Genomic DNA, 17,477 nt, shown 5'->3' with positions numbered 1-17,477 from the left:
AGGACCGCCTCCTGGACTTCCAAGCCCAGAATGAGCACATATAAATGAGAACATGTCAAATTTTACCAGTTCTTTTACTATAAAACTCTACGTCAATCTGCCCAGCATCTCCTGCTCTAGAACAATGCCTGCATACTGCTCTGCATTTTCATGGTGACAGGTTCTCTTTAAGAGATCTTTCTATGTGGCAGCACGTTGGCTCAGTGGTTAGCACTGGTGCCTTGCAGCGCTGGGGTCCTAGGTTTGAATCTGACCAAGGACATCTATATGGAGTTTGTATGTTCTCCCTGTGGGTTTCCCCCTGGTACTCCAGTTTCCACAGACACTCCTCAGACATACTGATAGGGAACTTAGATTGTGAGCCCCATTGGGGACAGCGTGATGTTAATGTCTGTAAAGAGCTGTGGAATATAGCAGTGCTATAAGGGAGGAAAAGAAAGAAATAAAATAATGGGATAATATTTATTACCTATCCATAGGATAGGTGCTAAATAATGGATTGCAGGGGTCCGGCAGCTGGAACACCTATGATACAAAAAAAGAAAAAAAAAAAAAAAAAAAGGGGAGTCCTAGAATCCCATTCCCCGATTGGAGGAGTAGTAGTAAGCATGGGGTCCAGTGCTCCATTCACTTCTATGGGACCAAGAAAGCACTGACAAGGAGAGCCACATAGAAGTGTACGAAGTGGTGGACGGACGGTGCGCACTACTACTACATTCAGATAGAAGACCCCCTAGTGCTATTTAATGGGAATATTTAAATTGCTGCCATTCTTACAGTTAATGGCAGGGTCTTCAAACTTTGTACATTCGGTTACTGGTTGACGGCAATTCAAATTAAAATAGTGGGCGGAGCCACAAACAACCAGATTTTCCCTATTGACTCCTATGAGAAAATGTAAAAAGATGTTATTCTTACAATATGAAAGCCAGAGTCCCCAAACTGGCACCACGGATCACAAGGTGAGTGTGGTTAGAATTTAGGAAAAGTGGGTGGAGCCTTTAACAGCCAATCACATTTCAGCCATTTATATGGGAAAATTTTAATTACTGCCGCTCTTTGACGGTTAATGGCAGGGTCTTCAAATTTGTCATTGGGTGACTTGGGTTCCAATTTTAAAAAGTGGGTGGAGCCACAAACAGCCAATCAGATTCCAAGCCAACATCCTGTGGTTTCTTCAGAAACTACACCATCTAGTTTCCATGAGATGGATTCTGTGCATTTGCTCGCAACAGCCTTCATATTTCTCGCATATGAAGTATGTTGTCTTACTTAAAGGGTATGACCTCGTGGGGCTGTTGTGTTGTGGTTGCGATGCAGCCACACTGCGGTCGAGTACCCTGCGGCCATGTGGCCCAGAGCTGACTTTTGTTATCTAATGAGACCAACACTGTTTAGTCGGTCTTCATTAGCTGAAGCAAGTATGGCCCTGTGGTACTTACCGCAGCACAGCCACACCATATGGTCATAGCCTAAGAGAGCAAAACACATGACCCCAAAATATTTTTGTCACAATGAGGAGGATCCAGTGCCCCACTCTACTTGTAAGTACAAAAATTAAAGAGGTAGTATATACTGTATGGTATCCTATGTATGAAAAAAGTCACACAAGTCAATAGCACATAACAGCATACTTACTATGAGGTTAGCAAGAGTAGCATCGGGCAAATGGTAAGCAAACATCTCAATCTGCTCTGCTGTGGGATGCAACCCTGCAGCCTAATAAAAAAGGACAACAGAAATCACATGTAGAATTTATAAAACACATTAAAAACAGCTGCTACACAATGTCCATGGCAGATCTGTCGCTAGGCGTTTCCTCATCCTGTACACAGATTCAAAGTGGCGCTATCCAATGAGCTGCTCTCTACACTCCACCCCATACCCCTTTCTGGATCAAGTTACAACAGCTGGTAAGAATCTCTGGCTGCTGTAACTGGTCTTTCCACATCTTTACGTGACTGCACTCTGCTGCCCTCCCCCGTTTGCTAAGCCCTATGGAATTAATTGGTTTGTTTCAAAAAATAAGTAGAACGGTTAAACTTTAAAAGAACAGTCAAAACTGGCAGATCTTGACTTAGAAGCTACATCTACTACTATAAGATGCATGATAGGTACAGTAGAACAGAGCAAAAGTGCTCCTTTAAAAAAGACCCATCTAAATCGTTGCCACTGTAATATATAATAACCCCAGATCAGTGAGCAGAATTTCAGGAGCTAGACCACCAGTGATGAGCTTTCTTTAGAAAGACTGTATATTAAGAGAGGAGAAAACCTGGGGCCCTGTAATATGTTGTACTTCACCTGGATATCATTGACCGGTTTGTTCAGAATTTCCTTCAGCAGAGGTAGATCTTCCTGGACCATGGTGGTAACTTCACCTTCCTTAAACAAGGAGCTGAACCTGCCTGCTCTACCTGATATTTGCAGAGCCTGGGAAGTGGTGATGGTATCAATCTCTTTCTCCCCTTTCTCATTAACTGTTGGTTTTACCAAGGAATTGAAAATGATTCTCTTTATGCTCCTAAAAGCAGAAAACAGAAAAAGAGAATAAATTTGAATATTTATATAAAAAACAAAACTATTGGTAATCAAGATCTGCAGTGACGTGCCAACTAGAGAGACAAAGTGCAAAAACATACAAATGTATTACAGGACCCTGTGCTGCTGCCCTGCTCCAATGTCAGAGTGCTTCGGCTTTATGGGAAACCATTTAACTATTCTGGTTAGGCTTCATGCACACGGCCGTTGTTTTGGTCCGCATCCGAGCCGCAGTTTTTGCGGCTCGGATGCAGACCTATTCACTTCAATGGGGTCGCAAAAGATGCGGACAGCACTCCATGTGCTGTCCGCATCTGTTGCTCTGTTCTGTAGTCCGCCAAAAAAATATAACCCGTCCTATTCTTGTCCGCACTTTGCGTACAAAAATAGGCAGTTATATTAAAGGCTTTCCGTGCCGTGAACACACACTGACACCATCCGTGTTTTGCGGATCCGCGGTTAGAGTGAATTTCCTTTAGGGCTTATGCACACAGCCATTGCCGTTTTTGCAGTCCGCAAATTGCGGATCTGCAAAACACGGATGCTGGCTGTGTGAGTTCTGCATTTTGCGGAATGGAACATCCGAGACACGAATAGAACATGCATCAGTTTTTTGCGGGTGCCGCAGATCAGATGCGGACAAAAGCAACAGTCGTGTGCATGAGCCTGTGAATGGCATTAATGGTGTGGAGACTTTCAGATAATCAGATCCTGGATTATTAGTCTACCAACTGCTTCTCAGGGTTTCCACATGGTAATGCATTCTATGTTAAAAACAAGTGCCGTGGTTTCTGGATTAGGCCTCCTGCACACAAACTTGTGCTACCCGTTGCAGACCACATTTGTGGATGCGCAATACACGGGCACAGTTCCGTGTGTATTCTGCATCACGGATGTGGACCTATTCACTTCAATGGGTCCGCAAATCCAGAGATGCGGAATGGTGCAGAACGGAACTCTACGGAAGCACTACGGAGTGCTTCTGTGGGGTTTCGTCCCGTACTTCCGTTCCGCAAAAAGATAGAACATGTCCTATCTTTTTGCAGAACTGCCAGATCGCGGACCCATTAAAGTGAATGGGTCCGCGATCCGCTGCCCCACGGTCTGTGTTCGTGCAGGGCTCATGCACACGGATGTATATTTTTTCCCTTAAAGTGGTTATCCCATCTTAGACAATTGGGGCATATCGCTAGGATATGCCCCCATTGTCTTATACGTGCGGGTCCCACCTCTGGGACCTGCACCTACAAGGAGAACGGAGCCGGGGAGAGTTGTGGCTGGAGGACCCCGCATGCGCGGCCACCGCTCCCATTCATTTCTATGGGGCCCGACGGCAATAGCTGAGCCAGCGCCCGGCTATTTTCGGCGGCTCTATAGAATCGAATGGGGGTGGTTGCGCATGTGCAGTGCGCCCTCCTCAACTTTCTCCGCTCCGTTCTCCTTGTAGGTGCGGGTCTAGCGATATGCCCCCATTGTCTAATATGGGATAACCCCTTTAACAGCCCGTATGCAGAACCATTCACTTCAATGGAGCCGCAAAAAAACAAAATTACTATGTGCATTCTGTGTCTGTATGTACGCATGGCCATTCTGGAAAAAAAAAAAAAAAAAAAAAAAAAAAAAAAAAGAAAGAAAAGATAATTTCCTATTATTGTCCATATTACGGACAAGTATAGCACAGTTCTATTATGGGCCGGCTATTCTGTTCTGCAAAATTCAGAATGCACGGTATCCAACAGTCGTGTACATGAGCCCTTACTGGAAGCTAGGGATTAAAGAAATGTAACTTTATATATTCAGGTGACTGGTGTTCATGCAATTTCTCAAGGTTCTCCTCTCTAGAACTGTTGTTTCAAATGTTGTGTCAGACGCTTTTTTGAAAACGTACCAGGGGTGGAATTTATCATGAGGGGAATATTTGAAGCAATTTTTACTTGAGTTGGCGTACCTTATGCTGTATTTCACGGTGGTTTGATAACTTTGTCTTATCCTTAAGCCTAACACTTGTCTAGAAAAGCTCCTGCAGCTTTCCTACTCCACTCCTACTGGAGTAAGATTGAGACAATTTTTTTTATATATTTTTTTTTTTTAAGTCTCAGTGATAAATCTGGAGTAAAACTCATTAACATATCTAACCACGTCCACTTTCCCACCCAAATTTAAAACTGGAGTGAGTGGTGTAAGAATACTAAAAGTTGACTTTTTGGAGACCGAATTGTTGATTAAAAGGTTTGATTAATTAGGGCCCATAATGTGTTAAAGGGGTTGTGCCATAATCTACTTTTCCCTCTTGGATTGTTTTTTTTGTCACATTTCCCTGATTTGCAGTTCTCTCTTATCCCCCAGGCTTGAATCCCACTTCCTGGTTGGCATGTGTCTGCTCTCCCATGATGCCTTAGGGTAGCGAGATGTGACCTGACATAAGATCATCTGACACTAACCTCACCCTTTGTTCTTACCACGTCCTACATTACAAGGCTCCAATGCAGGACGGGCCCACAGGGTGCAATGGTGGGCTAATGACTTTAGAGTCACGCAGTTTTGATAAATGGTGGTATTTGGAGAAAGTGATATAACAGCGACATCTGTTAGGCGGGATCCATTTATATTAGTGGCACCACCCCTTTGTGGACACGTATATTTCAGTGTGGATGATAAGTAACTTCCGCCGTTGTTATCACTGCACAGTACACAGTTTGTCAGAAAGCGTATAACGCCTGTAAAATCGCCAATCAACCTTTACCCTAAAGCACTGGTGCCTGCCAGTCATCTCACCCTTTACCTTACAACGACTTCAGTGATAAGATTCCTGGCTGTCGGCGAAACACTGCATTGTGGAAAGGAGTTCCATTGTAGAAACGCATACGTTATCAGGTGACCCATGGCCTTTTCATCTATTGGACTAAGAGTAACTGGCTACATACAAATGTGGCCAACGTGCCCTTCCCCATGTACAGGATGAAAGCTGATGTGGTGCAAGAAACATGCTCTTCACCTAAAGGGTTGCAAATTATAACATAACTACATGAAAAAAAGGGCAACTCACAAGTTCAGTCCCATTCCAATTGCATCTGTGGCCACCAGGATTTTGCACGGATCATCTGGGTCGTTAAACTTGTTGGCCTGAGCGATTTTTGTCCCTGAAAGGGAAAGTGCTGATGTCAAGAGATGGTGACACTTCAAATACAGGTATACAGAAGATACTGAAAGGTAGTTAGAATAGTGGATGGAGGAGGCTCTCCATTCAGTCCAAGAACCAGGGTTTGGGGGGGGGGGGGGTTCTGTAAAAAGTGAGATCCATTGACTGCATTTTAGAGCAGTAAGCAGAAGGTCCGGAACGCCAACGGCTATTCTAACTACAATTAGAGAGGTTTCTAAAGTGTCATTGTTAAAGGGAATCTGTCAGTTCCGAAACACCCCCAAACTAAAGAAAGCAGTGAATAGTGTAAGTGACGCCGAGTCTGATTGGAGGTTATTCACATTGGGGTCTGAGCTGAGGTCTTATTCAGGATCTTATTAACATTGGGGGTCTGGGGGCGTGTCCGGACGCCAGCTAAGATGGCCGCGTGAGTGCTCAGCTCCTGCCTGTACCGCCGCATTCTGGCCAGCAACACCCTCAAGCCCGACCTGATGAGGAAAAAAAATAAAAAAACAAGTGCCCATAGGTCCTCTCCCCCTCACCGCCCAGAACACTTGAGTGCTGGACGCGGGTGGTGTTGGGACAGGAGCTCTCCCCTACAGTGCAGGAATTTTTACCTGCCACATCCAGAAGGGCAGGGGCTGACATGGCGGCCTTAGAGGACTGTGCTTCACAGGTATCTGGACGTGCAGGTACTGTACCCAGCTCGCACCCTGCAGAAAATAACTCCCCTATCCTCCTCACAGAGTCCACCTCTGGCTTTAACTGGGAACCCCAGGTCTACCCCTCTTGTGGGCATCCCACCTGCCCTGGCTACTATACGCAGCAGCTCTCCATCTCCCATTGATGCCTGGGCCAGCTCACCAAGCCCTCCTCCACTGGCTGCTTTATCTCCTCGTGCTGCTCCTGAACCTCCACAACCCTGGGCAAATTATTTCAGCAGATTCCCTACAAAAGAGGACTTTCGGATGCTTTTATCTGAAGTTAAGGGAGCTTGCAGGGCAGAGATTGCTGCGGTTCACACTGATATAAAAGCATATTGTAGATCAAGTGGACTCATTAGAAAATGCACATGGTGACACCAGAAAGTACATATCCACTCTTCATGAATCTGTAGCATCTCAAACAGCGGCTCTTAAGGAAATAGGTCGGCACTTGGAGGATCTGGATAACAGGGGCCGCAGGACTATTAGAGTCAGGGGTCTTCCGGAGGCAACAGGCGATGAAGACCTCCTTTTTCTCACCTTGGAGGCTATATTTAATATCTTGGGAGAGCCACCCTCACACAAGATCAAGCTGGACAGAGCCCACAGGGCACTTAAACCAAAGAGAGTCTCATCTTGTCCAAGGGACATCATAAGAATCTATAATGGTGAAGGCCTGGACATTGCGTAACTTTGAATTTGATGGGGCCCCCGTGCAGCTCTTCCCAGACCTCTCCTGGATTACTCTGCAAAAAAGGAGACACCTGCAGCCTCTCCTCACAGTCCCACGAGACAGTCAAATACTATACCGCTGGGGATTTCCATTCGCTTTGTCAGCACATCAGCAGGGAAAGACAGCAGCCCTTCGTTCCTTCTCAGACCTACACCCCTTCTGCGAGACGCTGGGACTTCCTGTACCTGCCCTGACTGACTGGGAGATTGACCCTCCTGTGCCACCACCGCCCCAGTGTTTGGTCTCAGACGACAAGGAAGAGCGGGGCTGAATGCGGGTCCATCCCCGTCCACACGGACGCCTCCATCTCCGGCACTTAGACCGCCAGATTGATCCCTCGGTTTTAAGTGGAGAGTGACGGTCTACATTTCTCCCCTGAGCTGCCAAATCAAACAGTAGCTTCCTATGGTTGCGGGCATCCCGCCCACTTTAGCTCCTAATGGTCACAACTTTCTGCTAGCTAGCCAGTTACATATTTTGGTTTCTACTTTCATGGTGCAGGCCCCCCTGAGCACCGGTTAACCTTAGAAGTTCTTGTTAATCAGTATCTGCTCCATAAGGAGGAAACCTTCGACACTGCTACCCCAGAAGAGGCCCTGATAGCAGCCCCTAGCAGGGAAACAATTCCCTGGGAATTGTCATTTATTGTTGGTTATATTTTTTCTCTGAATCTTGTAGGATTTGTCCCCATATCCTTTTCTAGCTACCTCACATTCCTTGATCAAAATCCCTACGGACTCTGTCCTCAGCTTGAGAATCTATCAGGAGTGAAATACCTCGACTAACGAACATGCAGACTTATTTCCTGCGGACGTTGGTGAGCTGTATTCTCCTTGCACATCACATCCCCCACACCAACATGGTGCATTGTGTGACCCTAAATGTCAAGGGACTCAACTTCAATGCCAAGAGGGGAATTTTGCTCTTGGAGTTAAAATCCCTCAAAGCGGACATTGTGTTTCTTCAGTAAAACCCACTTTGACGAAAATTCCTCCTTCCGCTTTGCATCTCCCCTGTATCCCATAGTATACTCGGCCACCAACTCTCGTCACAAGCCGGGAGTCACAATTCTTATTTCAGCCCATTGCCCCATTAGAATTGAGTCTTCAACACTAGATGCCAAGGGCGCTACATCATCCTGAGAGGTATACTCACAGGCTAGTCAATCACGCTTTGCAATTTGTATGCCCCGAACACATCCCAGATACATTTTCTTAGCAGTGTTCCATAAGGTCTTCGGAGTTCCCGATTCACTGGTACTACTGGGAGGGGACTTAAACACAATTTTCTCTGATTCAATGGATAGGCTGGCTCTACCGGGCAGGTCCTTACACTCAACACAACAGCGACTAGCCAGGGACTTTCACAAATTAATCCGACGATACTCTATATGACCTCTGGCGACTCAAAGATCCCACTAATAGATCCTTCTCTTTTTACTCTACCCCGTATGGCACCCACACCCGAATCAATTTGTTTTTTGGAACCATCTCCACTCCCCAGGTGTTAAAGGGGGCTTACATGGGCCAGATTACCTAGTCCAACCATGCATGAGTAATGGTTGAAATCGAGCTTGGGTCTGGTCACACCCGCCAATGTCATTGGCGTCTCAATGACACCCTCCTTAAGAGACCACCCTTACGAGACGAACCACAAAGTTACTTAAAATCCTATTTTGAACTTAATGAAGGGTTGGTAGGCAATATACGTTCCTTATGGGAAACTCACAAGGCGGTAATGAGAGGACACTGCATCGCCATGGGCTCAAGGTTAAAGAAAAACACAATAGCCACAGTACGATCCCTGAAATCCCGTTTGCGTGCTCTGGAGGAGACAATGTCTGCTCATCCTACCAGCCGCACGCTAAAGCATATAGTGGATGTTAGAGCCCACTTACATAGGATAGCCCAGGGCAGACTTGACAAACTAATGTTATATACCCGACAACGGTATTATGCGGGGGGGGGGGGGGAACAAGCCCCATACACTGTTGGCCAGACAACTTAGGAATCGCCCTCAGCACTCTGGTCCCTGTGTAATTAAGGGTACGGATGGGACAGTTCATTATAATCCCAGGAAAGTGGTGAAGCGGTTCTCGACTTCCTATGCCTCCCCACAAACATAGGAACCAGAGAGCACCTATTGCAATCATACTTGGCCTCGTGTAACCTCCCTACCCTCTCAACTGCAGATACCTCTGCCCTTAATATACCTGTGACTGGGGAAGAGATAGAAGAGGTCATTGACCAATTACCGGAGGGCAAGTCCCTGTGCCCCGACGGCTTCTCCTATAAATACTATAAGATTTTTTTTAATTAAGTAATTTTTTATTAGCATTTTAATAATACAAACATAAGGCCCCAACTCCCACATACCCTACCCCCACAAACCATCATTGTGATGCCCTCCATCTTCCATAGCTTCAACATTCGGTTACACCATCACAACCGCATAATAATTACACAAGCACAGGCCCCATCCCTACAACAATCCCACAAAATATTGAAAGAAAAGCGGTGATCTTATAATTGGAATGTACATTTGTTATCGGCCATAACCTCCCCACTTTACATTATATATCGTAGAAACATTCCATCGCCAATCACCGAGCCATATATGTACAATAAGCGATAGTACCCTCACACTAATCCCAGACGGTATCTCTGAAGTTCCCTGGACGCCAGCCCGGGGGCGTCAATCCAAGGAGTCCAGAGCTTTTCAAATTTGGCCATGGCACCCCTCTTCCTATAGACCCCTCGTTCCAGATTAAGTAACCAATTAATCTTGGCTATAAATTCTGTTTTACTAGGACTACCCTCATCCAGCCAATGTTGAGCAATCAGCTTACGAGCCATATACAACATTCTGGCCACTGCGGAATCCTCTCCAATATCTTCTGCCACTAAGTTTCCTCTAACGGCCCCATCTCCGCTTCCCATTTTGTCCTACTATTTATCGAGTGGTCCTGCAGAAATAGATCTAGCAAGGTCTGATAGAGCAAAGAAATAACTCCAGAGGAGGAATCCCTCTTCTCTATAAACGCAATTAAATACTATAAGATTATTAAGACGGAACCGATTTCCCATATAGCAAATCTCTTTAATCGATTCCTGGCGGGTTACGCGGTACCTACCCCATGTCCCACTCATACCTTAAGTTTATTCCAAAGCCTGGAAAGGACTATCTCGAGTGCCAAAACTATAGGCCCATTGCTCTACTTAATTCCGACATCAAAATTTATACTAAAATACTAGCCTTCCATTTAAAACACCTTTCTCCCCTCCTTGATCCATAAAGACCAGGTAAGATTTGTCCTATGTTGTCAGGGCAGTGACAATATGAGACGGAACATTGACTTGTTGGAGGTGGTTGACCGCTCGAGGGAGGAGGCATTGCTCCTCAACTTAGAAGCTGAATAAGCGTTTGATTGATTAAGCTGGCCGTTTTGGTTGGCGACCTTGAAAGCATATGGTCTCTCTCTGGCCCTTTTGTTCAGGCCATTCGAGGCTCATACTCCTCCCCCATGGCGACAATCAAGCTCCCACACGCCGAGTCTCGACCAATACACATAGCCAATGGGACAAGACAGGGATGTCCCTTATCCCCTCTACTGTTTGCAATGTGTACTGAAACCATTGCGGCCAAAAGTAGGACTTGCCCAGACATCAGGGTTATTATGGTCAGGGATAAGGAGTTTAAGCTTACACTATATGCGGACGATGTCCTCCTTACACCAAGTAATCTCCATGTCTCCCTCTCAAAAGCACTCCATTTTACAAGAGTTTGGACGTCTGTCGGGGTATAAGGCCAACACCCATAAAACTGAGGCACTCCCCCTCAATATACCTCAGTCGACTCTCAGTAACCTCTGGGCAAACTTTCCATTCCAATGGAAGAAGGACTCCTTGCGATACTTGGGTGTCGATCCCCCGCCCCCCCCCCCCCCCCCTTATACGTACCTCTACAGGACTACTTTCCCACGTATGTACAGAGAAATTAGAGATCTCCTTACCAAACAGCACACACTCCCATTATCCTTCCTAGGCCGTATTGCGGCTGTAAAAATGACTCTCTTACCTAAGCTCCTGTATCTTTGAGACTTTACCTGTTCCGGACCCAATCAAAGATTTGAGATCTGGTCAGTCCCAGCTCCTCAGATTTATATGGGCTGAGAGGCACCATAGGATCCCTAGGTATGTACTTCTATCTAGCAAGTCTCAGGGTGGTCTGGGAGTACCTGACCTGATCAAATATTATTGGGCAGCTCAATTACGGTGCATCACAGCTTGGGCATCTCTGCACCCATACTCTATCTGGATGCAGATAGAGAGACTCTGGCTGGCTCCTATACACCCTAATTCTCTGCTATAGTCTAACCCAAATAATACACCATCAACTAAAGATCTTTTGGGACCCATGGCCTCCACTAAATCCATTTAGCGGACCTGTTGCAGTAGGTTCCCCTAGTCTCTCGCCATTCTTCTATGACCTCCTTTTTATACCATCCTCTAATCCCAACGAGTCTCACCACATCAGTGACGAGGCTATGGTTTCAATGTGGCATTTTCCGCTATGCGGACATTGTAGAGCCATTCACTAGGGCATTTGAACGCCTTTGTAGAAGAGGAGTACACATGAAAGGGCTGATATCTGAGCTTTACTCTAACTGCTGCCCGCTGCCTTATTTCCCAATTCTGGAAACGCCCTGACCCCCGCAAGGTCTCTGATCTATATGCCAAGGTGTCAGAAATCCGGACCTTGGAATACATGACTGCAATGTTCCAGGACAAAATAGACCTATTTCATGCTATTTGGGATGACTGGGACAACTATTGCGCTAATAGGCAACCCTGAGAAGAGTCTGAGGAAAATGAATCACCCCCCTCCCCCCTGATGTGTCATTGTCTGTATTGTTTGTCTCTTTTTGTTCTGATAATCATATAGGTTCTAGCTTCGACCACAAGATCAGGTCACCGTAGCTACTCTTTCATGAGAGCCCCTCATATGCTAGGATACCACTGATAATTTCTTTCATTTATTTTCATTCGTCCTTCTTGTTTCTTAATATCTATACTTCTCTAAGAAATGAATATGACAAGACGTAAGTTTCTCATGTAGACTTTATGGGTTCTTGTCTAATTTACATTGCACATAAAATGTGAAGTTATAGTACATGTAAATCTGTTGCTTACGTCATGTATATTGCTTTGCTCACTTTCCCCTGTACAATTGTGCACACAGTTGAAATTGAATAGTTTTGTTGTATTTCAATAAAAAATACAACTATAAAAAAACAAACAAACATTGAGGGTCTGACTGCTGGTCTGATAAAAAATATTTTTTTCTTATTGCCCTCCTCTAAAACCTAGGTCGCAAGGGTGAAAAATACGGTAATTTTTATCTTTATACTAGCTGCATTCACTCCCGGGCTCACACACATAATGGAGAGGACTCGCAGAGGACTCTTCTCAATGCATTTTACTGGTGTTACGTGGGAGAACAGCATCAGAATCCAAGTGCATATGACGATAATTACATAATCAGACTCGGCATCACTTACACTATACCAGTGATGGTGAACCTTTTAGAGACCAAGTGCCCAAACTGCAACCCTACCACCCACTTATTTATTGCAAAGTGCCAACACTGCAAAGGCAATGAATACCAATATAGTATGTCTTCAATGTAATTTATCTATAATAACCTGCCTACATTCAATGCGCTGCCTGTGCTGTTCATAGTGCGCCCTGCGCTGATGAATGGCAGGAAAAGTCTAAGGCATATTGGTACACCATAGAGTTTTCCCAGGGCGCGGGTGCCCACAGAGAGGGCTCTGAGTGCCGCCTCTGGCACCCGTGCCATAGGTTCGCCATCACTGCACTATACACTGCTTATTCTAGTTTGGGGAGTGTTTTGGAGCTGACATTTCTTTTAAGGGAAGGTATAGAATTTTCAAGCCAAAGACAGAATGACTCACCTGGAGGTAGGCTGCCATAGATGACAGCACATTCTAATCCACGCGCCTCGATCTGCCGGCTGACAGAAAAGATGTCATTCTTATTGAAGCAAACTATACAGTCCCCAGGCCTGAGGTTATTCAGTGACTGAAGTGCATGATCCAAAAGTTTAAGAGAAGTCAATCTTTCGTAATTCCGTACCTTAAACAAAAAAAAAAAAAAAAAAAAAAATTATTTTATATAAATAAATAAACGTTTGGCAGCACCAATTCACACCAAAAAAGTGGGTGCTATGTCCAGGGAATTTCACTGCTTACCCTTGTAAATAGTCGGAAAAGGACAGCAACTCCAATAATACCAAAAAATATTATTTATTGGGCCACAGTGGCACAGTGAGGCGACGTTTTGGATTTTGAGCCGAAACGTCGCCTCACTGTGCCACTGTGGCCCAATAAATAATATTTTTGGGTATTATTGGAGTTGCTGTCCTTTTCCGACATATATATATATATATATATATATATATATTACACCGTATATATAACAGCTTCTTAACAAAATGCACACTAATTGGGATCAAGGTCATGTCACAGGTATCCTAATCATGGTGGTTACAGAACTCTCTTGGCCCATACTGTACCACTGTGTGCCACACTGAGTATTTTGAGAGTAACAAATATTGTGGAATATAGCATGTCATGCCAACCGTATAATAGCAGCAGCCCATGCACCATCAACATGTGGAGGCTCATATTCACTAACTGGACTTAAAGGGTCTTTCCTCAGGACAAGTAAATCAATATCAAACTGGTGTTGGTGGTGCAACGTCCAGCACCCATGCCAATCAGGTATTTGAAAGGGAGCTCCTCCGGGTGCTGCAGCTCAATCCCATTCATTTGAATAGCCAATGTGAGAGGCTGAAGAAGATGCCGCAGTGTTTGTCGAAGCCCGGTGGCTACTTCTAAAAGTTGCTAGGAGTTGGACCCTCACCAATCAGATACTGATGACATGAGGATAGATCATCATAAGTGCCAGAAAACCCCATTTAAATTCTCCTCCACTGCCAACAAGGATCTTTATTAGTTTTTTTTTTTTTTTTAACCAAAACCCAATTACTGCAAGAAAAAAACATAACTGCATAAAAACCATATTTTTCGCCCCATAAGATGCATTCCCCCACCCACCCCAAAAGTGTGTGGGGGAATGTCCTTGCGACTTATGGGGTGGATACTAATGAGCGCTTCCATTATGGATTTTAGACAAAGACTGCATTAGCATACCCCATGGTAAATGCCCTTTTATAGAGGCAAATGAGGTTGGGGATTTGTCCCAAGGTAGAAACTTCTCCTATCCTTTGATTAGACTGCTCTTGGCTCTGGTTTGTACTGCATTTTTATCCATTCTGCTAGACTATAGGGAAAACAATCATTTACACTGCCGAGATCTACAGCTATACATACTGGTTATCACTATAAAAAAAACATAACCAAATAACAGACACATCAGTAACTTTACCTCTACTTCTTCACCCGTGGTGTACATCAGTTCTGTCACTAAATGAATAGCAGCCGCCTCGCCACATAGATGGATTTCTTGTGCGCAAAGCCCTGGAACAGAAATATTGAACAGTTTGTGTTAAAAGGAAGAAATTGGGGTCCAGATCAGAGAAAGATGGGGTGCAAAGAGCAGAAAAGGAGATAATGAAAAGTAGCATAAAATGCTGTTACCTAGAAGTGCTCTTGTCCAAGCCCACCCTCTACCAGGATCTCTTATCATCTGAATTTCATCTATCACAGCTACCTCATCTAAAAACAAATGAAGAACAAAAAACTGCACATTTGTTTCCCAATTCCTGAGATAATGATGTGATGTGTTGATTGTTCATGACGTTACATACAAGGCGTGTTCACACTGCACATCTCTACTGTGCACGCTGCGTGTGCTGAGGGCTTTCCTTCAGGATCCACATGTATCAGCTCCTCCCCGGTTATTAAATCACAAGAAACACCCTGCAGAACAAAAAAAATAAAAAATAAAGAGATAAAAATGTCATACATATTTTCTGAAGCATTTCCTAAATATCACAGTTTTAATAAAAAAAAAACTAAGTTAGGTGTACTTTTGCAGTAAGTCACATGCCAGCTGAGTAGTTAACACAAGTATTTTTCGCCCTGGTTAGTGTATATACTGCTTGTAAAATAAAGAAATATACAACGTTAAACAAGTCTCACCGCATCGTTGCTCTTCTTGTAGATCTCATGTGCAAGCAGTTTTAACGGGCCACAATATATCCCAGACTTGGCACTCAAGTATCTCTGGATCGCATGGTACGTTTTCCCACTGTTTGTAGGTCCAGAATGAAAAATAATTTTGCGCTGAATGGCCCTTGCTTCAGGATACCTATACCAAAATCAGAGCAAGAATGGTTTATACTGATGGGGCCGAGAGTCTTATACACTCAGACAAAAAAAAACGCTGTAATGATGATATATGTAAGCGATTACAATATTAGAGCAAAAGGATAGTTTTTTTTTATGGGGGGAAAACTGTATAATTGAAAGGAGGCTCTAGGACCCTGTTGGGCCGGCTCTAGCCTGGACATGAAGCATACAATTTCCGTATGGTATTCTACAGCACTTTTGCCCACAGATGTTGCAGCTGGGCCTGTAGATCCTGCACTCTCGTAGGTTGCTGGCGTCCTAGCTGGTCCCATAAATGCTTTATTGGTAATAAATCGGGTCATAGGGTACAGCAAGGAAGTGTTGTAATCTGGCGGAGACATTCAGCAAGCATTATCCTGCTGAAAAATGCCAGTTGAAAGCCCTGCCAGGACACTGATATTTCTATCTGGAGGCATTATTTGCAAACTGAATCATGCAGACTTTTAAAGATGTTGAGTGCCATACAACAAAGAATTTATAGCCTCATGGTACCCATATGGCATTAACATACATACCAATTAGGAGGTAATCTCAAGTCACTTATTTTTCGGAGATCATCGATACAATCCAGCATCGGGAAGACCTGTTTAGCGTGCCTCATGAAGAATGGGAAAATGTCATCCATGTGACCTAAAATAAGGAAGGTGGCCATTACTAAAGGACAAAACTATTCATCACAGAAAGCAACGTCAGAACACGCAGTAAGCATATCAGCGATGGCACCCTGCCCTAATGTTCAAAACGGGCATTTCTATAATAAAAATAATTTAAAAAAAACACTGCAGAAAGTTGCACTATTGACTTGTAAGGGTCTGTTGTAGCAGATAGATGGGATTATTTTTCATCTGAGTCAGGTCTTACCAACTCCACAGCAGATATCATTCAAGACGATGTGAAGATCTACTTGCAGAGTGTCCGTTTCCATAATGTATCTTCTAAAGCTGATAAACGCTTGATGAAACAGACGAGCTGTAAGCAAGCCCAATGAGAATTCAGTCAGTGTCAACTGTTCTTTGCATACTAAGTTACTATCTTTACTACATTCTGCTTGGGATCAGTCCTGGGACAAGAGATACATGCTCTGTACAGACAACCAGAATGGGGTTACCCAGAGATGTGAGAATGTAGCCAGGGAGCAGCCAGAAGAATCCACAGTGTGGACTGACTTTATAGCTTTTAGGCTACATGCACACGAATGTTAGGGCTCTGTGCCCGTGCTGTGGTCCACAATGCATGGGCACAGACCGTGGGGCAGCCGCATGCGGATCGCGGACCCATTCATTTGAATAGGGTCCGCGATCCGCATCCGACGGTCCGCACCGCAAAAAATGTAGTGCATTCGCTACTTTTTTGCTGTGCGGAGTCACGCCCAGAAACACCACGGAAGCACTCCGTAGTGCTTCCGTGGGGTTACGATCCGTGCCTCTGTTCCGCATCTCCGTTATTGCGGACCTATTCAAGTGAATGGGTGCGCGATCCGTGATGCGCAATGCACACGGCCGGTGCCCGTGTATTGCGGACCAGCTGTGTGCAGGCCACAATACAGCCACGGGGGGCACACGGTCGTGTGCATGTAGCCTTATGATCCTACTCCTTTAAAGCCTAAAACAAGATTATATGTAAAATATAATTTTGCAGATTTAGGGTCCATTCACACGTCCGTTGTTTCTTTCCTGATCTGTTCCGTTTTTTGCGGAACAGATCTGGACCAGTTGCATACCCATTCATTTTCAATGGGTCCTGAAAAAAAATCGGACATTGTGCTGTCCGATAAAAAAATTTCAGGACCCATTGAAAATGAATGGGTACGCAACTGGTCCAGATCTGTTCCTCAAAAAACGGAACAGATCAGGAAAGAAACAACGGACGTGTGAATGGACCCCAACGCTGGGTTCACACCTGAGCGTTTTACAGCGCGTTCAAACGCGCTGTAAAACGCTCAACACATGAAAACCAATGCTT

At 44.7% G+C, this 17,477-nt stretch overlaps 1 protein-coding gene across 1 annotated transcript in view; it reads right to left on the bottom strand.

Moving 5' to 3' along the window:
- Window positions 1-17,477, bottom strand: part of SUPV3L1 (Suv3 like RNA helicase) — a 35,388-nt gene that overhangs the window by 7,336 nt on the left and 10,575 nt on the right. Inside the window, exons 3-12 of the mRNA XM_044297847.1 lie at window positions 16,377-16,484; window positions 16,031-16,145; window positions 15,306-15,474; window positions 14,972-15,083; window positions 14,802-14,879; window positions 14,590-14,681; window positions 13,095-13,275; window positions 5,588-5,681; window positions 2,305-2,524; window positions 1,639-1,719 (exon numbers count right to left, since the gene is read on the bottom strand). Coding sequence (XP_044153782.1) covers window positions 1,639-1,719; window positions 2,305-2,524; window positions 5,588-5,681; window positions 13,095-13,275; window positions 14,590-14,681; window positions 14,802-14,879; window positions 14,972-15,083; window positions 15,306-15,474; window positions 16,031-16,145; window positions 16,377-16,484 — 1,250 coding nt within the window. The remainder of the gene's footprint in view (window positions 1-1,638; window positions 1,720-2,304; window positions 2,525-5,587; window positions 5,682-13,094; window positions 13,276-14,589; window positions 14,682-14,801; window positions 14,880-14,971; window positions 15,084-15,305; window positions 15,475-16,030; window positions 16,146-16,376; window positions 16,485-17,477) is intronic.

Source organism: Bufo gargarizans, chromosome 6 (genome assembly GCF_014858855.1).
Source record: "Bufo gargarizans isolate SCDJY-AF-19 chromosome 6, ASM1485885v1, whole genome shotgun sequence".
Lineage (NCBI taxonomy): Eukaryota > Metazoa > Chordata > Amphibia > Anura > Bufonidae > Bufo > Bufo gargarizans.
This window is presented reverse-complemented; position numbering and strand designations above follow the sequence as displayed.